Genomic DNA, 17,598 nt, shown 5'->3' on the forward strand with positions numbered 1-17,598 from the left:
TAGTTAGACTGGGATTTGAATCAGCTCCTCTGCTGATGTGCCCAGCATCCTGTTCCAGTGGGACACCCCTCGACACTGCCCTAAAAGCACACAATGCCCTAAAAGCACACAATGCCCTAAAAGCACACAGTCTAAGTGAGCTCCGGGTATTTCACCAGACTAAAGTTCGGCTTCCTGATGACCAGTTTACATGCACAGTTTACATGCCCGAGAGCAAGAATGAACGCAGTTTGGGAGGACTGTGTAACAATGTCTCTACAGCAGGAGGAAGGAGGCAACATTTCTTCGAGTTGTTCAAGTATCAGAGAATGGATGGTAAAAAACAGATGTGGCTGTGGCCATTTCTGGGAAACACAAGTGTGAACAACCAGCTATTTTTAATTTATCGAGTTCCATTCCAGTCTAAGCTGCTACAGACTCTGTGTCAATATTTGTGTCCTTTTTTGATCTCTTCCCTCACTCGGCTTATGCTTATGCGCTGAAAAAGTCTGAGCACATGATTACCCCATTCAGGGAACATGCCTTTGAAATGGCTTTTTAATCTAGACTCTCCACTCCCTGACAGACTGAATTTTGCAGTATGTCTGTATTCGCTGTCTAGACACTTGAATATGCTAACCTCTAATTTAGCCCTCCTTTACTGACCCATGCGTTTCCTCCCTTCTGTGGGTCTTCTGGCTAAACTGGAAATGCAAGACACTCATTCTGCCCTATACCTGGCTGGTGCAACTGCATTCATACAAATCTGACCAGTGAAGTATGCACATGTTCCTCATTCACAGCAACAAGGAATCCTTACACTGAAAAAGTTTTGTAGCACTCTCCTAACCCTGTTCCCTTCTTCATGGTCTCTAGACTCAAAGAACAGCACAGTCCTTTCCTGAAAAGATTCAGGACACAACTGCAGACACAAGGGCCTGAGCTGAATCTTGTAAGCAGAAATATATCATTGTATACCCAGTTACGTAAACAGAAAATTATGGAAAAGTCTGACTGAAATATAAAAGGGAATGAAAAATACAGATGCATTCCAACAGCAGCTATACTGCCCCAAATCCCAAGGTCCACCTAACCCAATATTGCCCTAGCACGGGTTAAAAAAAGGAAACAAATGTTTAGGGCAGTGGGCAACTTCCTCTCACAATTCCCAGCAGTCAGAAACAAGGCATTTTCCCTAGAGCCTTAATGGATTTTTCTTTCATCAGGCTTTCTGTGACTAGTTTCTGAAGCAAGTAAAACTTCTGGTATTTGCAGCATTCAGAGATATAATCAAGGTACAGAGACAAGAACTCACAAAAGCCATGCTGTATTTCCACTTTTAGATAGTATGTTTGCATCACAAACCACTTCCACATGCCTGAAGCATAAAAGATTTGCTATCTGTGTCAGCTTCTACAGATGGCTTAAGAGGCAAATTAGCATTATCCAATTGCTTTAAAGTCTTGTATAGGGACAATTCACACAAAGACTGAGTAATGGCCCCTGTTCAAAGCTGAATTTCAGCATCAGGTCTGTACAGTTGTATAGTATGTTACTCTTGTTATGCGAGAGTCTGCACTGCTGATCTGTGATCTGCCTTAAACTCATTGTCTCTGCCCCTTCCCTACATTTCTCTATCCCACAGGAAACACCACAGGACACCACAGAGCATCCCCAGTACAGTAAGGAGAGAAGTATAAAGGTTAACTGCTTGTAATTTGGACGATATTCTTCCACTCATGTACCAGCACAACAGTTTACAGCCACTGCACCAGTCTCTGACTTATCAGTTCAGGGAGACTACAGCAATTCTAACATGTCCCACATGTATTGGTTTTCCCCCCTGGAATAAACATGCTTAAGTTGCTTTCACTCAGTTTAGGGTGGCACATGTTCAAAACGTAGGTAACTAAGAATTTTATTATCTGCATAGCTTGTTTACATTTTCATGTCAGAGAGTACCACCAGAGTCCTTAACCTAAACGTTCATATGTAGATCCACAGATAAGTACCTGAGTAAGATAAAATGCAACCACATAAGGATTGCACAGTTTAACTCCTACTCTGCACATCTTCATTCAGCTTGAGGCAAAGGCTGTGATATTTAAGAAAGAGGTTAAGAACCACATGATAACTCATTTCTTTTGGAAGTCAGCATCCAAGCCAAGGCCAGTGTCTTGAATTTTAATCTGGTGAATAATGACAGAATTCAGGACTTCTCATGATGGAAAGACTTATTCATAAACCACGTTCTGCATTGCATTTTGCTAGGTTTGCTTGTCTGAGGCAACGTCTTACTAAAGGGTTCATAGAGGCTACATTTGAAATAACTTGTGACACATGATCTTGGCTCTGCAGAAGCACCTCTGGAAGTGCAGCAGCAGTGTATCCACACCACCCTCACTCACGTAACTAGTCATGCAAAAACTAACACCACAGCATCCAACTTGCACTTTGTTTACCTCTCTTCAGGAAAGCTTTTCCTCTCTGATGACTGACCACAATTACCTTTTCTAGTCATTAACAAGGCCAAAAAGAAAAGTGTCTAAGCTACTCATTCCCTTTCAGGTAACCAGACAGGAGGCATGCTTACCAGAGAGCATGGAAAAAAAACCCCAAGCTTCTTGCTCAAGAGCATCTACCACAAATAAGTACGATTAAGCAATAATACAGCAGCAGCTACTGTAAAACAAAGTTGTTGTTTATGGAAGGTGGCTTAAAAAAAATCACAACCATCTAAAGAATGATTGTACAGGAGCTTTATCTAAATTCTATATTTAAATAAATATCATTATTTTCCACTAAGTCTTTCAGTATGAAATTTTTTGTAATTTTTTAGCTTCCTAAAAAGGTTTTGCCTTTTGCTTCTCCAGCTGCTGCTTTACATGTATGCCTTTCACCTCTCAAAACAAACAGAAGTAGCAACTGAAAATTTTAAGTGTTGAAGACGGGAAATATCAAGGGGACCAAGATCATCGGAAAGGTATAGGCTGCAAAGCAAGCTAGAAACATAACAACTGATCAAAGGACATTCAGTATCTCTGGGATTCCCTCTGCAAAGAGAATTCTTGAATGAAAGATAGTATAATGAATGAAAGTCCATGCTATTCTTTTTTTCACAGAATTCAGACATTTCATTTATTAAATACAGACAAGTCTGCTATCCATCTCCAAACCTGGAGACAGGAGAGGTTTAAGGCCTCTCCTAGTACTACCTGAGCTCGTTTTTTTAGCAGACTTGTTATTAGTATTGATGACCCACGGTGTTGAAGACTACTTAGGAGTTAGTCTTTAGGGCACTTAGCAAATTACAAAACGTGGTTTACACATGCCTACAGAACTATGAGGTGGAGAAATGGGAATGTAACTGTTGGTGCAGAATTCAATTTCCTCTGTCCTCAAGTCAGCACAGAAATTATTGCAAGTGACACCATTACTAACGTTTTTTATTCATTAGAACAATCAGAAATCTAAGGTGTGGAGTTTTAGTGAACAAAGGCCATAGGTAAACTTATTTAACAGTAAGACCCAAAAACTCCATACAATTACATGCACATGAACTAACTCCAAAATTATCTAACAAAATAAAACAAGACCTGAAGATAGAAATACAGAGGCCATAGGATAACACCTGCAAGGAATGCCAGGAAGACCTTTTCCTGGATCAAAGATTCTCAGGTATAAACAAGTAAAGAAGCCAAACATCTATTATTCCTCATGTTCCTCTACAGAGGCACTACAGGAATTTGTCCTGCTGAAGTCATGTCAACACTCTGTGAAAAACATTTTAAAGACAAGTTTGTCCTTTGTATCCATTCATTACAACATTTAGGGCTGTTTGCACTATCAGTCAGTATGTATATCAACACACCAGAATTTAAAAAAAAAAAACCAAAAAAAGACTACTTTCTCCTCTCCTCCTGCAACCAGGACAATTTAAACTTGAGATAACTCATGTTGTATGGCCAGCTTATCCACAGGAACAATTAGTCACGGTCTTTAAGTCCAGAACAATAGAAGTACAGCAAATACTCGGAAGCAGTCTTTGAGCACGTACAGTTCAGCACAAGCCACTGCCACCAGCATGTGTCCAGAACACAAACATCCTGCAGTCTCTGTTACATGTACCCCAATACATCAAAATCACAAACCCATCCTTGGTTCCCCTCCTTCCTTTTGATGGTTTCTACCTCCCCTTATATCCTTTTCACTTTCTCTCACCTCCATAACATGTCCAGTCAACTTTAGATGACCTCTTCATCATTTTTCACACTGAAAATCTCTCCTAGTTTATAGCCATGCCTTTTCTTCTCAATCACCTGTATTTTTACAGCAGTACAACAGTTCTTATGATAAAAATATGCAGTATATCTTGTTGTCCAAAAGAATAAGGGCAGCTGGGGGACTTTCAGCAGAGGTCAAAAGAAACACCAAAGAGAAAAGAGAAGTCAACTGCAGACATACACCACATCATACAGTGAAATCAAGCATTCTTCTTTCTTAAAATATCAGTAACTATTCCAGTTCAAAGGGTGTAGATAGAGGACACATTTTGTTAATCCCATTGTTAGCACCTCTCACTCCTGGGAGTTTCAAGAGTCCCACATTGATATTTCTTTGTCCTACAAAGAAATGACTGCACTGTAGAGCAAAACTGATCAAAAGCCTGATTCTTATTGTTTATGCTGTAGCGAACAGCATTACCCATAAATACTCACAAGTCTTTAAACAGCAGCTTTCACCATGAATCCTCCTGTTCTGACCACTGCAGTTTATTTACCACCACAAATCTATGTCTAGATACAAAATACTCTGTCAAATCTGTGACAGCCCACCCATAATTTCTCAAGATGCTAAATAAATCATTACGCACGAAGGTGGATTTATTTCAACACAAATATGCCTATTACAAGAAAACTGACATTCGCAGGACCAATTCCTACAACAACGAAAGGTTTGGTGTTTTCTCTCTTTACGGTAATACTGAAGGACAGGGACATTCTGTGACTGCAAAATACTCGGTCACCACACGCGTGGGCAAGGCCTGGCCCCACCTTACCGCCCGGACCCGTTTACGAGAGAAAACCATGCGGCAGCGACGGGGAGAAGCGCGGGGAGCCACGGCCGCCGCCTCCCTCCCGGCCCGGGCCCCGCGCCCCAGGCCCGCCCGCTCGGGAGCCGGGCCGGGAGAGCGAGCGCTCCCTGCTGCCGGCGGGGAACGGCTCCGAGCCCAGGGAAGGCGGAGGGAGGCTCCCCGCGGAGATGGGCAGCGAGGTGCCCTGACAGCGGTGGGAACAGGACCGGGATAGGCCGGGGAAGGACAGAACGAATGAGACTGCCGCCCGAGGAAACGGAAACCCAGGGACAGAAGAAGCGGGAGGGAGCAGGCAGTTCCCCTGAGGGATTAGCGCGCCGGCCAGGGACCGCCAAACAGAGGGCCAGGGCAGGACGCCGAGCGCGGGCAAACCGAGCAGCGTTGCCTCAGCATCCCTAGGCAGGCGCTGCCGTCCCGCCGCTGTGAGCGGCCGAGCGCGAGCTCCTCGGCTCCCGCGGTTCTTCACCCCCGCCTGCAGCCCGCTTGGCGAACGCCGCTCTCACTGAGCCCGGAGGCGGCCGGTCCCGCAGGCCCGGGCAGGGGGGGGCTGCCAAGGCGGGGGCGGCGCCGCCCGGAGGGCGCCCCGGGGGCCGTTCCCGCTGGCGGGCGCGGAGCAGCTGCGGCACCGCCAGCGCCCAGGCCCCCGCCGGGAAGCGCTGCGGCCCCCGCGCCCGGCAGAACCGGAAACCGCCACAACACGCTCACGAGCGCGCGCGGCCGCCGCCCCTTTAAGGCCTCCCGTGACGGGCCCGCCGTGCGGAGGCGGGGCGGGGCCACGCGCGGTTCCGTCCCCCTCCATAAGAGCGGCGGCCGGCGCGCGCCGCGGCAGTGGCCGGGCGCTGGGGTGGCGCATGCGTGTGGCGCCGACGGCCGCGCGGAGCTGCGCGACACTGTCGGGGTGAGTGACGGCCCTGGCGGCACCTCCCGCGCCCCTCGCGGCCATGGCGGCCCCCGGGCCCGGCCGGCTTACCAGGGCTGCCTGTCTGCGGCTCGGGGCCATCCCATTCCGGCTGTGCTGAGTCTTGCCGCTGGGGAGAGGAGCGGGGACCGGTGGATCGGGCGGCACACCCGCGTTGGTCGGGCCGCGGCGCCGGGGTTGGCTGAGCCCGTGGCTCGGAGCTGCGGCGCAGCTCACACCGGCGGGCGGAAGGGGTGGCGGCGGCCCCGGGCCCGGTGGCGCGCGCCGGGAGGAGCCGGGAGCGCGTTTTGTGCTGCTGTGCTGAGGGGAGGGGGGGGCAGTAGGGCCGGACCCGCCGCGGCGCCGCTCGCCCCGGAGCTGGCGGGGGATCTCGGTGCGACACCCGCTCCGCTCGCCGCGGCGGGAGCCCATCTAAATGGGACGGGGCTCGGCCGGGGTCAGCGGAGCCCGCAGCCACATTCTTGGAAACCAACGTGGCGTGCCACGCGTTTTCTTCCTGACCCGAAACAGTATCAGTGTGCTCTCACTCGCATCCGAGCTGCTCCTCTCGCTCCTGTGAGTAAACAAGAGACCGCACTGTGGGCTCGCTCAGGCTCTGCGCTTCGCACGCTAATTTAGGATGGCTTAATTTAGAATAAACATTTCTTTGTGACTTAATACCTCATTACGCACTTATCCTCGATTTTCTAAAATAGCCAGTCTGTGGTGGTTAAATCTGGAGACACCGCTGTACCCTTCAGTATTGGCAGTGGAGAATGTGACAGCAGAGCGAGCAGGCCGGGGGACTTGGCGACTTCAGTGGTCTCCTGTCACTGGAGCATAGACCAAGGGCCCTGTGTAGTATTCTGAAGCAATAAGCAAAAAATTTCTTATGCTCGATCCAAAGATAACAGTACCTCATTACATATTAACTGGATGAGAAAGGCTCTGGGGGCAAGGTCTCTTTGGTCATTTTGGGAATACCTGAGTCTGTGTTATACGGGAATGGCAGGTGAATGATGCCTCTGCATCATAAATGCATTTGTGAATTGTATTTGTAATCCAGTTAAACTGCTCAATTCACCCGTATTATTCACTCCATTTACTTTATGCACAAACCTAGTTTTCTTTCCTTAGTAATTTACCTATATGGCACAAATTTCTGATTTTTTTGGTTTTTTTTAATAGAAACTTATCTGTTGAGGTGGGGGCATATATTCTTGATGAAGCCCTACGTCTGCCCTGCTCTGCAGTATGGGAATTACTCCGGAGAAAAACAGTTCCAGTTCTCGGTAGTGGAAAAGAGAATTAAAACTTATCACAGTGTGTCTTACACTATGGTTATGATTCTGAGTCAGCTATAAAGGAATTTTTATTTCCTGAATGTAAGCTGTCTATATTCACATTAAAATTTTCAGGAGGGTGAAGTACCATACCTTAAGCATGCATCTGAAATCTGACAAGCAGAGGCAAGGCAATTGTCTTGCTATTTAATTATTAGTTTTCTACTGGCAGTTTACCAGTTACTCCCATTTGCTGTGTAGGACTGTGAAATGGTAGCCCAAATTTTAACTGAACTTAAACTCCTTGATGAACTGTGGTTCTTTGAATATATTCCAAATAGCTGACTGTTACAATCTAAATACAGAGTTTGTCTGCTGTTCAGTTGATTTGTCTGTTGTATACCCATAGGATTAGTTTTATTTGCAAGCACCCATGATTTGACTGTTTACTAAGTGATCATAGTCTTAAATTCTTTGCCACAGAATGGTCCAGTTCTGGCTGGCAGAATGTGTAGAAAAATATCTCAAAGTTAAGAATGTAATTAATTTATACAATAACTGTAAAGAATATAATTCCTATGAATGGAAATATCTTCTGAGGCCTGTATCTGAGCATGCTTTAGTCTGTGACTCAGAGGGATACTGAACTGCACTGTGGAGGTTTGGTGCATAGTAAAGAAGATCTAATTATTTATTAAATGAATAGATTTAAACTAACCTTCTTATGAGGCTGTTTCTGCTAAGTGTTGGTTACTCAGTATTCATCTAGCTACAAAGACAGAAGTACTTGAGGGATAAGATCTAGAGAAACAGAAGTTTTAACATTTTTTAAAGTATTTGGAGCTCCAGAAAGTATATTAACAGCACTTATGTTTTTAAAGTCCAATTGGAAGTCTGAAATACTTAAGTATTAAAAGGGGTGGCTCTATCTCAGGTACTAATGTTAAATAGAAAGTCAGAGGAGAAGAAGGAAATTACATCACATTGTCAAATAAGGAACAGCTAGCTGGAGTGGATGACTTGTAGTGCAAAAATGTGCCCCTCCTCCTGTGAATTGCTCCTGAGATTTGTTAAAGATAATGTGGTGGCAAGGTGAGCAAAAATAGGTTGTGGATTTAAGGTAGACACATTTCTTCCCCTCCCAAAAGGGGTAAGTAGGTCTTATTTTTTTTCTTCCCCTCTTTCCCATTTCTTACAACAAGTATGTAAGCTCCTTGTCAAGAGTGTTGCCTTTATAAAACCTGTCTGAAGTCTGTACTGGCATTCAGAAATCTGTACAGCAAATTGCTGTATTCCATACCCATTAAGTGAAACATTCTAGAGCATGCTTTGGTCTGCTGTGCATACCAGAAAGGTTTTCTTTGTTATGAACTTGACTTGCCTCAAATATTTGGTTGCATTGGAGCTGGGAGAACAGGGAACAGAGTAACAAGATTCTGTGTGTGATTAGTGATAGGTGTTGAGCTAAAATATATGCACATGCTTCTTAGTTTCTAAACAGGGGATTACTATTGTTATAACACAAGTATTTATTATGTATCTGTAGGAAAATGGTTATGTTTGGGATATTTGCTGTAATTCATCTTACCACAAAAATCTTTCCACATTTCTCACTATGCAGATACCCTAACTGTTTATAGATACATTTGACTAATTTCAGCTTACACATAGCCATCCAGTTGAAGTCTGAAGGTATATTTGTCTTTGTAAAAAAAAAATCTTAAAATCAATATAATCTCCAATACTTGGTGTTATTCATCTTTGTTAATACAAGCAGACCTGGATGATTACACTCCTTTGCACTGTTACCTTTACAGGCAATGGTGTCAGTAGCTTCTTAAAGCACCAACAAACCTTCAGATTGCCTTGTCTTGTAAATGCCCTGTAGAAATTACCAGCCATAGTTTTTGTTTGTACTCCGTTTCTTTTGAATAACACAAACTGTAACATCTTCAAAAGTGCTTCAACCTTCCTAAATGCCATAAACTGTGCATAACTAGGTCAGACAAGCAGAGTAACTGAAAGCTCATTCAGTGCAAATGAACAGCACACAAATGTGAGATCAAGAATGTTTCATTACTGTGTAGTGTCCATTTTCTTTAGCAAATACAGTTTGATGTTATTTATGGTTAAGTCTAGATCCTTAAACTTTTAAGGACGCAGAATTGGGACAGCAGTTAACAGTGAAAACTGTTGTTTATATCTTCATGACTGACTTTTGTAATTTTTTTAAACCAATTACTAGAATAGAGTACGTACTACTCAGCTTTAGTAAGAGCATGCTGTCTAAAATACAAAGTCTGTACTCAGTTACATGTTCTTATGTCTCCCTCTTAAGATACTGTCTTCAGACAAGCTTATGCATGTTTTAAAATACAAGCACCAACTCTAGACTCCACTGAAAAAGTAACTAGGTGGTTTAGTGAAAGAGCACTACCTCTCCTGATATCCTAGCTTAAAGGCACAGAGGACGGTTTCATAACTCTCTGAAATGTCAAGGCAAATCACCTGTGAATTTGCAAAGAGGTCATTGATGAATGAAGGAAGTTTTATGGCTATATAATTTGTGCTTTATTTTTAAAAAGTAAAGACTTATTGAAACAAGTGAAAATCACCTTTTCCTAGAGTATGTAAATATTTAAGTCTGTTTCAGATGTTGAGCTTAGCATTCCAGAGAGATTTCAGAGAGGTGATTGTGCAACTATCAGTCTTGAGAGCTGAGATTTAGACAGCATTCAGAAAGCTGACACAGTAATTACTAGTAGTGGTTTAGGCGTGGGATTTGGTGGAGGTTGGGCTTCTTAACAAGCCCTGCAAGGGTTGTATGTTATCACAGCTAGCACGTTACATGTGCTCTCAAACTACAGAAGTTGTTCCCCCTCCTCTCATTTTATATATCATAATCAATGTCTCATGGTCTTGCCAGATCTTGTACACAGACTGAGGTGGAGTATGATCATTTGCTGACTAATCAGTGTTCTGTACCAGTGCTTTTTTAACTTGTGACTTGCGTTTGACTTCAGAAATACTGAAATGGACAGCAGGCATTAGCCTTAAGCTCTCTTAAGTTCTGTAATGAATTTTCTTAATTTCTTTTGTAGATTTGCTGCTAATAGGATAGGATCTGTGAGGCACAAAAAATCACTGCTCAATACAGTGTGGGCTGATAAGATGGATGTTTTATTTGGAAATTATGTTGATAAGTAATTTTAGAATTGGTGCTGTATATGTACTGTGCTGCTTAAGTCATTCTGACAAGTGGGTCTCTCTAGTGTTCTGCTCCCCTGTATACAGTGCTTCTGCTTGCACTTACAGGACTATGTTATTGCTTCCCGGGACTCCGTGTTTTTATTTCATTTTGCTATGAAATATCTGCAGTTCCTGTTACTGGGAGGTGTCCAACTTAACTGTGTTATGCAAAAATTTCTAGGGTTAAGCTACCTTTTTAAAGAGGTTGTCTGAAGAGGAAGAACATGGTCTTTACTAAAATCAGGAGGGCTGAATGAAGTAGGGCTGTGCTGCAGTACATAGAACACTCGTTTGGCCCCTGTTCACTTCTATTAAAGTCTCCTGTCTAGAGTTATTCTGAAATGCCTGCCTAAAATATATTTGGTATCTGGCAGTGACTAAAACAATCCCACTTCTGTTGACACAGACAGTCATTATTAAGAAAACCATCACACTCTTAAAGAGAATGGGATTACATCTCACATATCATAAATGTACACATGGTCAGAAGCTACTGTTTTCTTAAGATGATCAATACTGGACCCAATTCAAAATTGAAAGAGCACAGCAGAGTTGTTTTTTCTCAAACAGTTGTTTATAAACTGCAAATAGTGATGCTGGATTGCAAACTAATCCTCAGGCACCTGGTTTACAGTCCTGCTTAGGAGTCTGCCCATCCCTCATGCTGCAGACAAGTATAATGGATCTTTCCTCCTAAAGGAAAAGGAAGGTTACACATCTGCATAGAATGCCTGGTTTGGGCAGATTTACCATAACCATAAGCTACTACCTGTGTCTGTACCGCATTTTTTGCAGTACCACACTCTGAAGGGGTTTTCTTGCCATGTTTGCTGAGCACTGATGTAGCCAGCCCTCAGTTGTTGGTTGACTTTTCTTTAGACGGAATTCTTTTGGTGGAAGGATATGGAGAAATTCACATTAATATTATATGGTCATGGTATTGATTCTCAAGAGAGATACATATTAAACTGTTTTGGGTGAGGTTTGGTTTGGTAGGTTTTTTGTGTCTTTTTTTAAACAGACCGTATTGCACTTGCTGAATTTAGGATATTTGTGTAGATGAAGCAGAGACCCAGAGAACATCTTTTTTATTGTCTTTTTTATAGCCTGCCTTCAGAATGCTGACTAATTTTACATTGCCCCTTCCCCTCCCTGATGAATTTTCTAAACAAAGTCCTGTGAGTCAATTTGTTCTGTAGACTGTGATTACTTACTCAATATGTAGCAATTGCCAACACATTTTTTCTATTGTAAATGGGCCAGATAAAGCATTCTTCTCACATTCAAAATAGATTTGAATGCAGCAGGGCAGTTTCAGCTGAGATTATTTCAAATCACTATATTTCCAATTTGTTTGAAATAGCTACAAGACTTGAGGTTGTTTTGAAGTATCTTAACACTTACGTTTGTTAAGAATAGTTACTGTTTTATGTAAAATAAGTTTTAGAATTCTAATTCAAGTAGTCAATAATGCTGTTTATTGGAGCAAAGGCTATGGAAGATAATACTTAACAGCAGACTACATGTTGGCTACACTGGAAACTAAAATCTTTAGTAGAAAGATACGACTGAAGATAGCTACTAGAAGGCTAGATTGTTCTAAAAAAACTTTAAAAACTTTTTGTACATAAATAACTAGTAGTCTGTGTTCAAGAACTGAAGTTGTGGATACACAATTGCCATATATCAATACCTTTACTTAACATATTTTTCCTTTTTTCCTATGCTTTTTTTCTATGCAGTTTAGCTTTTTGAGAGAACTTGCCTGTTCTGTACTTTAATTTTGCAATCAGACTCAAAACAAGCAGTATGGTCAAGTTTTCCAGTTGGGAAGTATTAGGACAGAAGGCCTTCCTACAGAGCTATATTAATTCCTTGAATAATGAAATTTCCGATGAGAGATGGAACATCAAGTTTGCATTTCTGATATTTATGTCCTCTCTCTTGAAGGGAATGAAAACTGCAGGAAACCTGCCAAGTCCTGAATATCAAGGGTTGTGAGACATCCTCAGAGAACACTGCACGATGTCAACTGCAGGGGTTGCTGCTCAGGAGATGAGAGTCCCATTAAAAACCGGATTTCTTCACACCAGTCAAGGCATGGGCAGTCTGAAAACCTGCTGGGGTACCCACAGTGGATTTGAAAAGTGAGTGAGGCTAAAATTTATCTACTGCATCTTCAAGTATATGAAATGAATGTTACGAATACTTGTGCCAGTACAGACCTATGGTTTATTTACAGTGAAGGCTTTTTTTTTTCTTTTTTTTTTTTAGTGCTTTCTTTAATGTGGACCCTATAGCAGTGACATATAATTTAAACCCATCAACCGAGCAACATTTGCCATCCATTGGTAAGTACAAAGTCTGACACATACGTGTTGGGAAGTGTAAGGGATTTGTCTTGGGAAAACCCTGCGGGCCTCGCAGACACCGACGCGCTCCCGGCTGGGCCGCGCTGCCCCCTGTTGGCAGCTCAGGAAAGTGCTCCTGTTCAGGTCCAACCAACAAAACCACTTTGAAATAACACGATCGAGTTAAACAAAAACACACACACACTCCCATTCTCCTTGTACATAGGAGGCCTCTGAGTTGCCATTACACTTTGGACAGAAAAAATACTTGGTATAAAAACCAGTTGTTCTGTTGTAGTCCTATGCTGGGATCTTTGTAGCTCTCTTGCTTATGCGTGGAGTCTCTTGAACTACCTCATTTAACTGGAACACTGGTCTAAAGCAATAAGATATTCTGCTGCTATCTTAACTAAGTGCATAAATACATGACCAGATAAGATCTGTAATACCTGCATTTCACTACCTGGAGACATTAAACAGACATTATTTACTGTTGCATTAGAAGGAACTAAATATACAGTGGCAAAGTCATGTGCTGTAGTGTTACTTAGAAAAGTGTCTCTAAGAATTTCTCACCTTTTTAGGGCACTCTTCCAACCAGGCTTCCATGAATGACCACATTGCTGGAAGTTGCATCCAAGTCCCATCTCAGAAATCCAGTCCACCTCCTGTAAGTCCCAAAAATGAACAGTCAGTTTCAAGATACGACGACCATCTTGTTCCTGGCTTTAGTAAACTGTCATTAACCATGGGCTGTGTTTCTGAAGAAACACCTCCTCACATGCCAATAAAAAATGGACCAATTCAATTTCTGTCTGCATCTTCTAATGATCGCAGCTCCAGGCCACTACCCCCTCTGCCTATATCTGAACACTTTACTCCAGATGAGGTTGACAAAGAGGTAGAATTCCTGACTAGCTCAGATACTGACTTTTTGTTAGAAGATTATGAACTTCCCCCTTTTAAATCCAGTGCTCCAAGCCGTCGGAGCTTTAGGGGCTGTGGACAAATCAACTATGCATATTTCGATACTCCAACAGGACCAAAACCAGAAGATGCCAACCCTACACAAAGCCTAAATGTGTACATATCCAGTATTTATCCTCCTCCACAGCAGCTGCATCGACGCCTGCGAAGGTCCCATTCCGGGCCAGCTGGATCTCTCAATAAACCCATAGTAAGACTAACTGGACACTTAAACAGGTCGTCTCCAACTTCTGATGAAGATAAACCAGAGATTCCACCAAGGGTTCCCATACCCCCAAGGGCTCTCAAACCAGACTACAGAAGGTGGTCAGCAGAAGTCGCTTCCAGTGCGTACAGTGATGAAGACAGGCCTCCCAAAGTACCCCCCCGAGAACCTTTGTCACGCAGCAATTCCCGTACCCCCAGTCCCAAAAGCCTTCCATCATACCTCAATGGGGTTATGCCCCCCACCCAGAGCTTTGCACCTGATCCTAAGTATGTCAGCAGCAAAGCTCTACAAAGACAAAATAGTGAAGGATCTTCAAATAGGGTCCCTTGCATTCTTCCAATTATTGAAAATGGTAAGAAGGCCAGTTCAACGCACTACTATCTGCTACCAGAGAGACCTCCATATTTGGACAAGTATGAGAAATTCTTCAGAGAAGCAGAGGAGAGGAGCTCTAACACTGAGGTTCAGTCCTGGTCTGGTGACTGCACAGCCACCTCAGCCCCAGTAAAACTGGACTCAAAACCCAGAATGGACATAGGTGGTCCCCTGAAACGAAAACACCTGTCCTACGTGGTTTCCCCTTAGTGTCTGGGAGCACAGTCTCAGCTCAGTTGTTTGGGATGGAGCTGAACTTTATCATGTTACAAAGTTCTTATGGTTCACAAATAATGAAGTAGGAGCAGTTTGAGAACTGGAAAGTGGATGGTAAAGTCCTCTTATGCTGCATATATTTGATATGTTCCTTAAGACTTTTTTTTTGTCTTGGTATGTAAGCTGAAAACCTACAAAGATCCTGAAGAGACATGGAGGGATAGTCACAGTTGGCCAGTTGTATGCTACCTAGATGAACGTATTTGGTAGTCACATTATTAAAAAAAAAATTTAAAAAAATCAGTCTTTGCTTAAGAGTCACTTATAAAGTAGACAACAGACCAAGTAATGCAGTACAGCTTTTGTATCAGATATTTTCCAAAATTTTTTACACAGTAATTCTACTGAGAACAGACTGTCTTCTTTTACTAGGATATGTCAGCCTGATAAGAAGGTAACTGCAAGATCTGATACCCACTTCAAGACTTGGCAGGCGTATTGGAAGTGCATTTTGAAAGATTAATCTATCTTACAAATTAATTTGATGCTAATAGACTTTTAAAGTGAGTTAGGTTTTGTGAATTCACTTGCTAGACACACTTGGCTCAATTTTGCAGTTTTTCCTAGAAGAGACTTGGACCAGCTATTGCTAAGCCTCTGCTGCTGCTCTTTTCCTGCTGGATCCTAGAAATGTGTGAATGTGTCCTGAGCAGCCACAGGGTTGCTATTAGGTAGGCAGTAACAACTATGTGCTCACCTAGAGTCTGAAATTATGACTGTATTAAATACAGAAACACAGCACAAGCTGGTCTTGTGTTGTGGTTTCTGTTCAGTATTTTAGGGGAGGAGGAGGAGGGTAAAAAACATGAGGAAAAAAACATGATTCCATTTATGAACAGTGTCAGTCCCATCTCTTGCTGCTTCAGATGCTGCTTCTTGCTGTTTAATTTTTCCTCACTGTGCCTCAGCCATTCACTGAAGTTCACTGAGGTGCCACCTTAGCAGTTTCTTGTGCTCAGTTTGGTTACATTTATTCTCTTACAGATAAGCACAAGAGAAAGGGTGCTCATTAACAGGGGTACAGAAGATTGTGTTCCTCCTAACAGAAGTAAACAAGGTGTTTACAGTTTAAACTGCTGAATGAGATGTTTGAGCTATTTTAAAGCTTACTTTTTATTTGTTTTAGTACAAACTAAATGAAGGTGAAATACATGCTATAGAAATGCACTGATATTTCTGCATTGTGTACAGTATTGAATAAAAAATAATTCACTTTGTATTTTGAATATTGTCATGTCTTGAGTTTAATAAAGTTATAAAATACTTATTTATGATACATTTTGGTTTTTGCTTTATTGAATAGTGTATGCAATTGTGCATTTTAGTTCTGCATTTACTGGAAAGTTCGAAGTCAGTAGTGTTAAATGTGCAACAGATGTTCAGCTTGCATTTAATTAGAATTAAGATTTTTGTAGAAGTGTTCAATAGGTCACATTGCACACCATTAGTTTTAATTCCACCTTACTACCTGGAAGCATGGTATCTATAGTTTTGTGCTGACAATAAAACATCCTGTAAGATTAAGTTATCTGGCCTAACATTATTAATGATTTTGGTTTTTTCTAGAGTCACCTATAGCATGTTAGCCACCATTGTACAGAAAGGAAAGGGCAGTAGTGTTCCTGTCTTCAATTTCTCACCTGGTAAAAAATAGCATGGTTAAGAGGGGATAGAAATTGTGAATACTTACCACAAAGCAAGTGCATTTCACCATAGTATGCAAGCCATGGATAAGGTTACTGAAGATAGAAAGCATCACACAACTTTGCAGGTAAATACTTGCCTTGATCTGGCAGCGTGGATGTTTCTGTCAGTGGGCTTTTTTCAGAATAAAACAGGGTACCATCCTTGGCATTTTACGGGATGTGAAAAATGTCAGATGCAGTTTTTCGGTAATGCCCAATCCCTTGGCTCTTATACCTTGAAGGATTGCTGAGCTTCATTGAGGAAGGTGCTTAAACACCTACTGCTGTGCCACAGCACTAAGAGCCCATGCAGATTGGCTTCAAAATGTAAACAAGTTACCTAATCCTGTGCAAGGCTGTCAGCTATCATATTCAGCCCACAGAAAGCTCTGCTTTCCCTCCACCCCCTGGATTTTTATCACATGGAAAAGGTAAAATTTATACTTAAAACTGCTCATATTTAAAGGGAAGGTTGCAACTCTAGGACCCCAAAATAACGTACCCTCTCAGTTACACCATCACTGCTGCAGCAACCAGGTCACCGCTGCCAAGCTGCAGCTCTTGCCTTGTAGACTGTTAGAGCTGGCACAGACTCAGTAGTTGTCATTCGAGTAGAACTCCATCTAAACCAAAGCAACTGCCCTACAAATCTCTCCTGGCTTTTGCCTCTGGGCCCCACTCCATTCCTGATACTCAAACCTCCCCCTCCCCATTCTAGCCCAAACATATCTGGTATAAAATAGGGTATTTGTTACAGTACCTCCAGACCTGCGTATTTTCACTTCTGTTAGCAGTAGACATAGTTCCCTATAAACCAGCTAATATAGCAGCAGAAGGATTTTTAATTGAGCTGCTTCTGTGTACAAGCTTATTTTCATATTTAAGTGCTGAAAAGCTTAAAACTGTTATAAAACTTGTGTTTTTGAATGGTCTTACATGACCTTTTGTGAAATTCCTAAAACAGTTAAGACTTAACCTAACCTCCATTTGTTTCTCTCCTAGGAAAATAAATTGCATGCTCCTTTCCTGAGATATTGGTATTGGCTACTCAGTCCTGAGTATTAAAAAAAAAGTTGCTGTAATGATGTTAGCTCCCCTCTTGTGAGCTGTGTGTCAGCTGAGTTACAGCACAATGTTAAGAAGTTAACATTTCAGAAGTTAAGCAAGGAACTCCTTGGCTGTGAGCAAGACATTCAAACAGGTTACAGAGCT

At 42.5% G+C, this 17,598-nt stretch overlaps 1 protein-coding gene and 1 long non-coding RNA gene across 3 annotated transcripts; one reads left to right on the top strand and one right to left on the bottom strand.

Moving 5' to 3' along the window:
- Window positions 1–5,877: 5,877 nt before the first annotated feature.
- On the top strand, window positions 5,878–15,977 carry ERRFI1 (ERBB receptor feedback inhibitor 1). Of its 2 annotated transcripts, none has more exons than XM_042051338.1 (4): window positions 5,878–5,972; window positions 12,455–12,651; window positions 12,779–12,855; window positions 13,440–15,977. In XM_042051338.1, the coding sequence occupies exons 2-4, from the start codon at window positions 12,530–12,532 to the stop codon at window positions 14,633–14,635; spliced, it is 1,395 nt and encodes a 464-aa protein (XP_041907272.1). In that variant the 5' UTR covers window positions 5,878–5,972; window positions 12,455–12,529; the 3' UTR covers window positions 14,636–15,977. The 2 variants fall into 2 exon arrangements, with proteins under 2 accessions (XP_041907272.1, XP_041907273.1); XM_042051339.1 differs by lacking the exon at window positions 5,878–5,972 and adding an exon at window positions 6,304–6,548.
- On the bottom strand, window positions 11,960–13,519 carry LOC121675692. Its single transcript, XR_006020192.1, has 2 exons — window positions 13,432–13,519; window positions 11,960–12,991 (listed from the first exon to the last, which is right to left on the bottom strand). It is a non-coding gene; the product is annotated as an uncharacterized LOC121675692 (long non-coding RNA).
- Window positions 15,978–17,598: the final 1,621 nt, after the last annotated feature.

The sequence above is a fragment of the Corvus kubaryi genome, unplaced genomic scaffold (genome assembly GCF_017639235.1).
Source record: "Corvus kubaryi isolate FWS band 111438036 unplaced genomic scaffold, C.kubaryi_AGA036_p1.0 75, whole genome shotgun sequence".
Classification (NCBI taxonomy): domain Eukaryota; kingdom Metazoa; phylum Chordata; class Aves; order Passeriformes; family Corvidae; genus Corvus; species Corvus kubaryi.

Coding starts and splice junctions, on each gene's coding strand:
- ERRFI1 (XM_042051338.1), top strand. CDS start 12,530: ATGTCAACTGCAGGGGTTGCTGCTCAGGAGATGAGAGTCCCATTAAAA. Junction 12,652..12,778: donor ACCCACAGTGGATTTGAAAA/GTGAGTGAGGCT, acceptor TTTTTTTTTTAG/TGCTTTCTTTAATGTGGACC. Junction 12,856..13,439: donor GCAACATTTGCCATCCATTG/GTAAGTACAAAG, acceptor TCACCTTTTTAG/GGCACTCTTCCAACCAGGCT.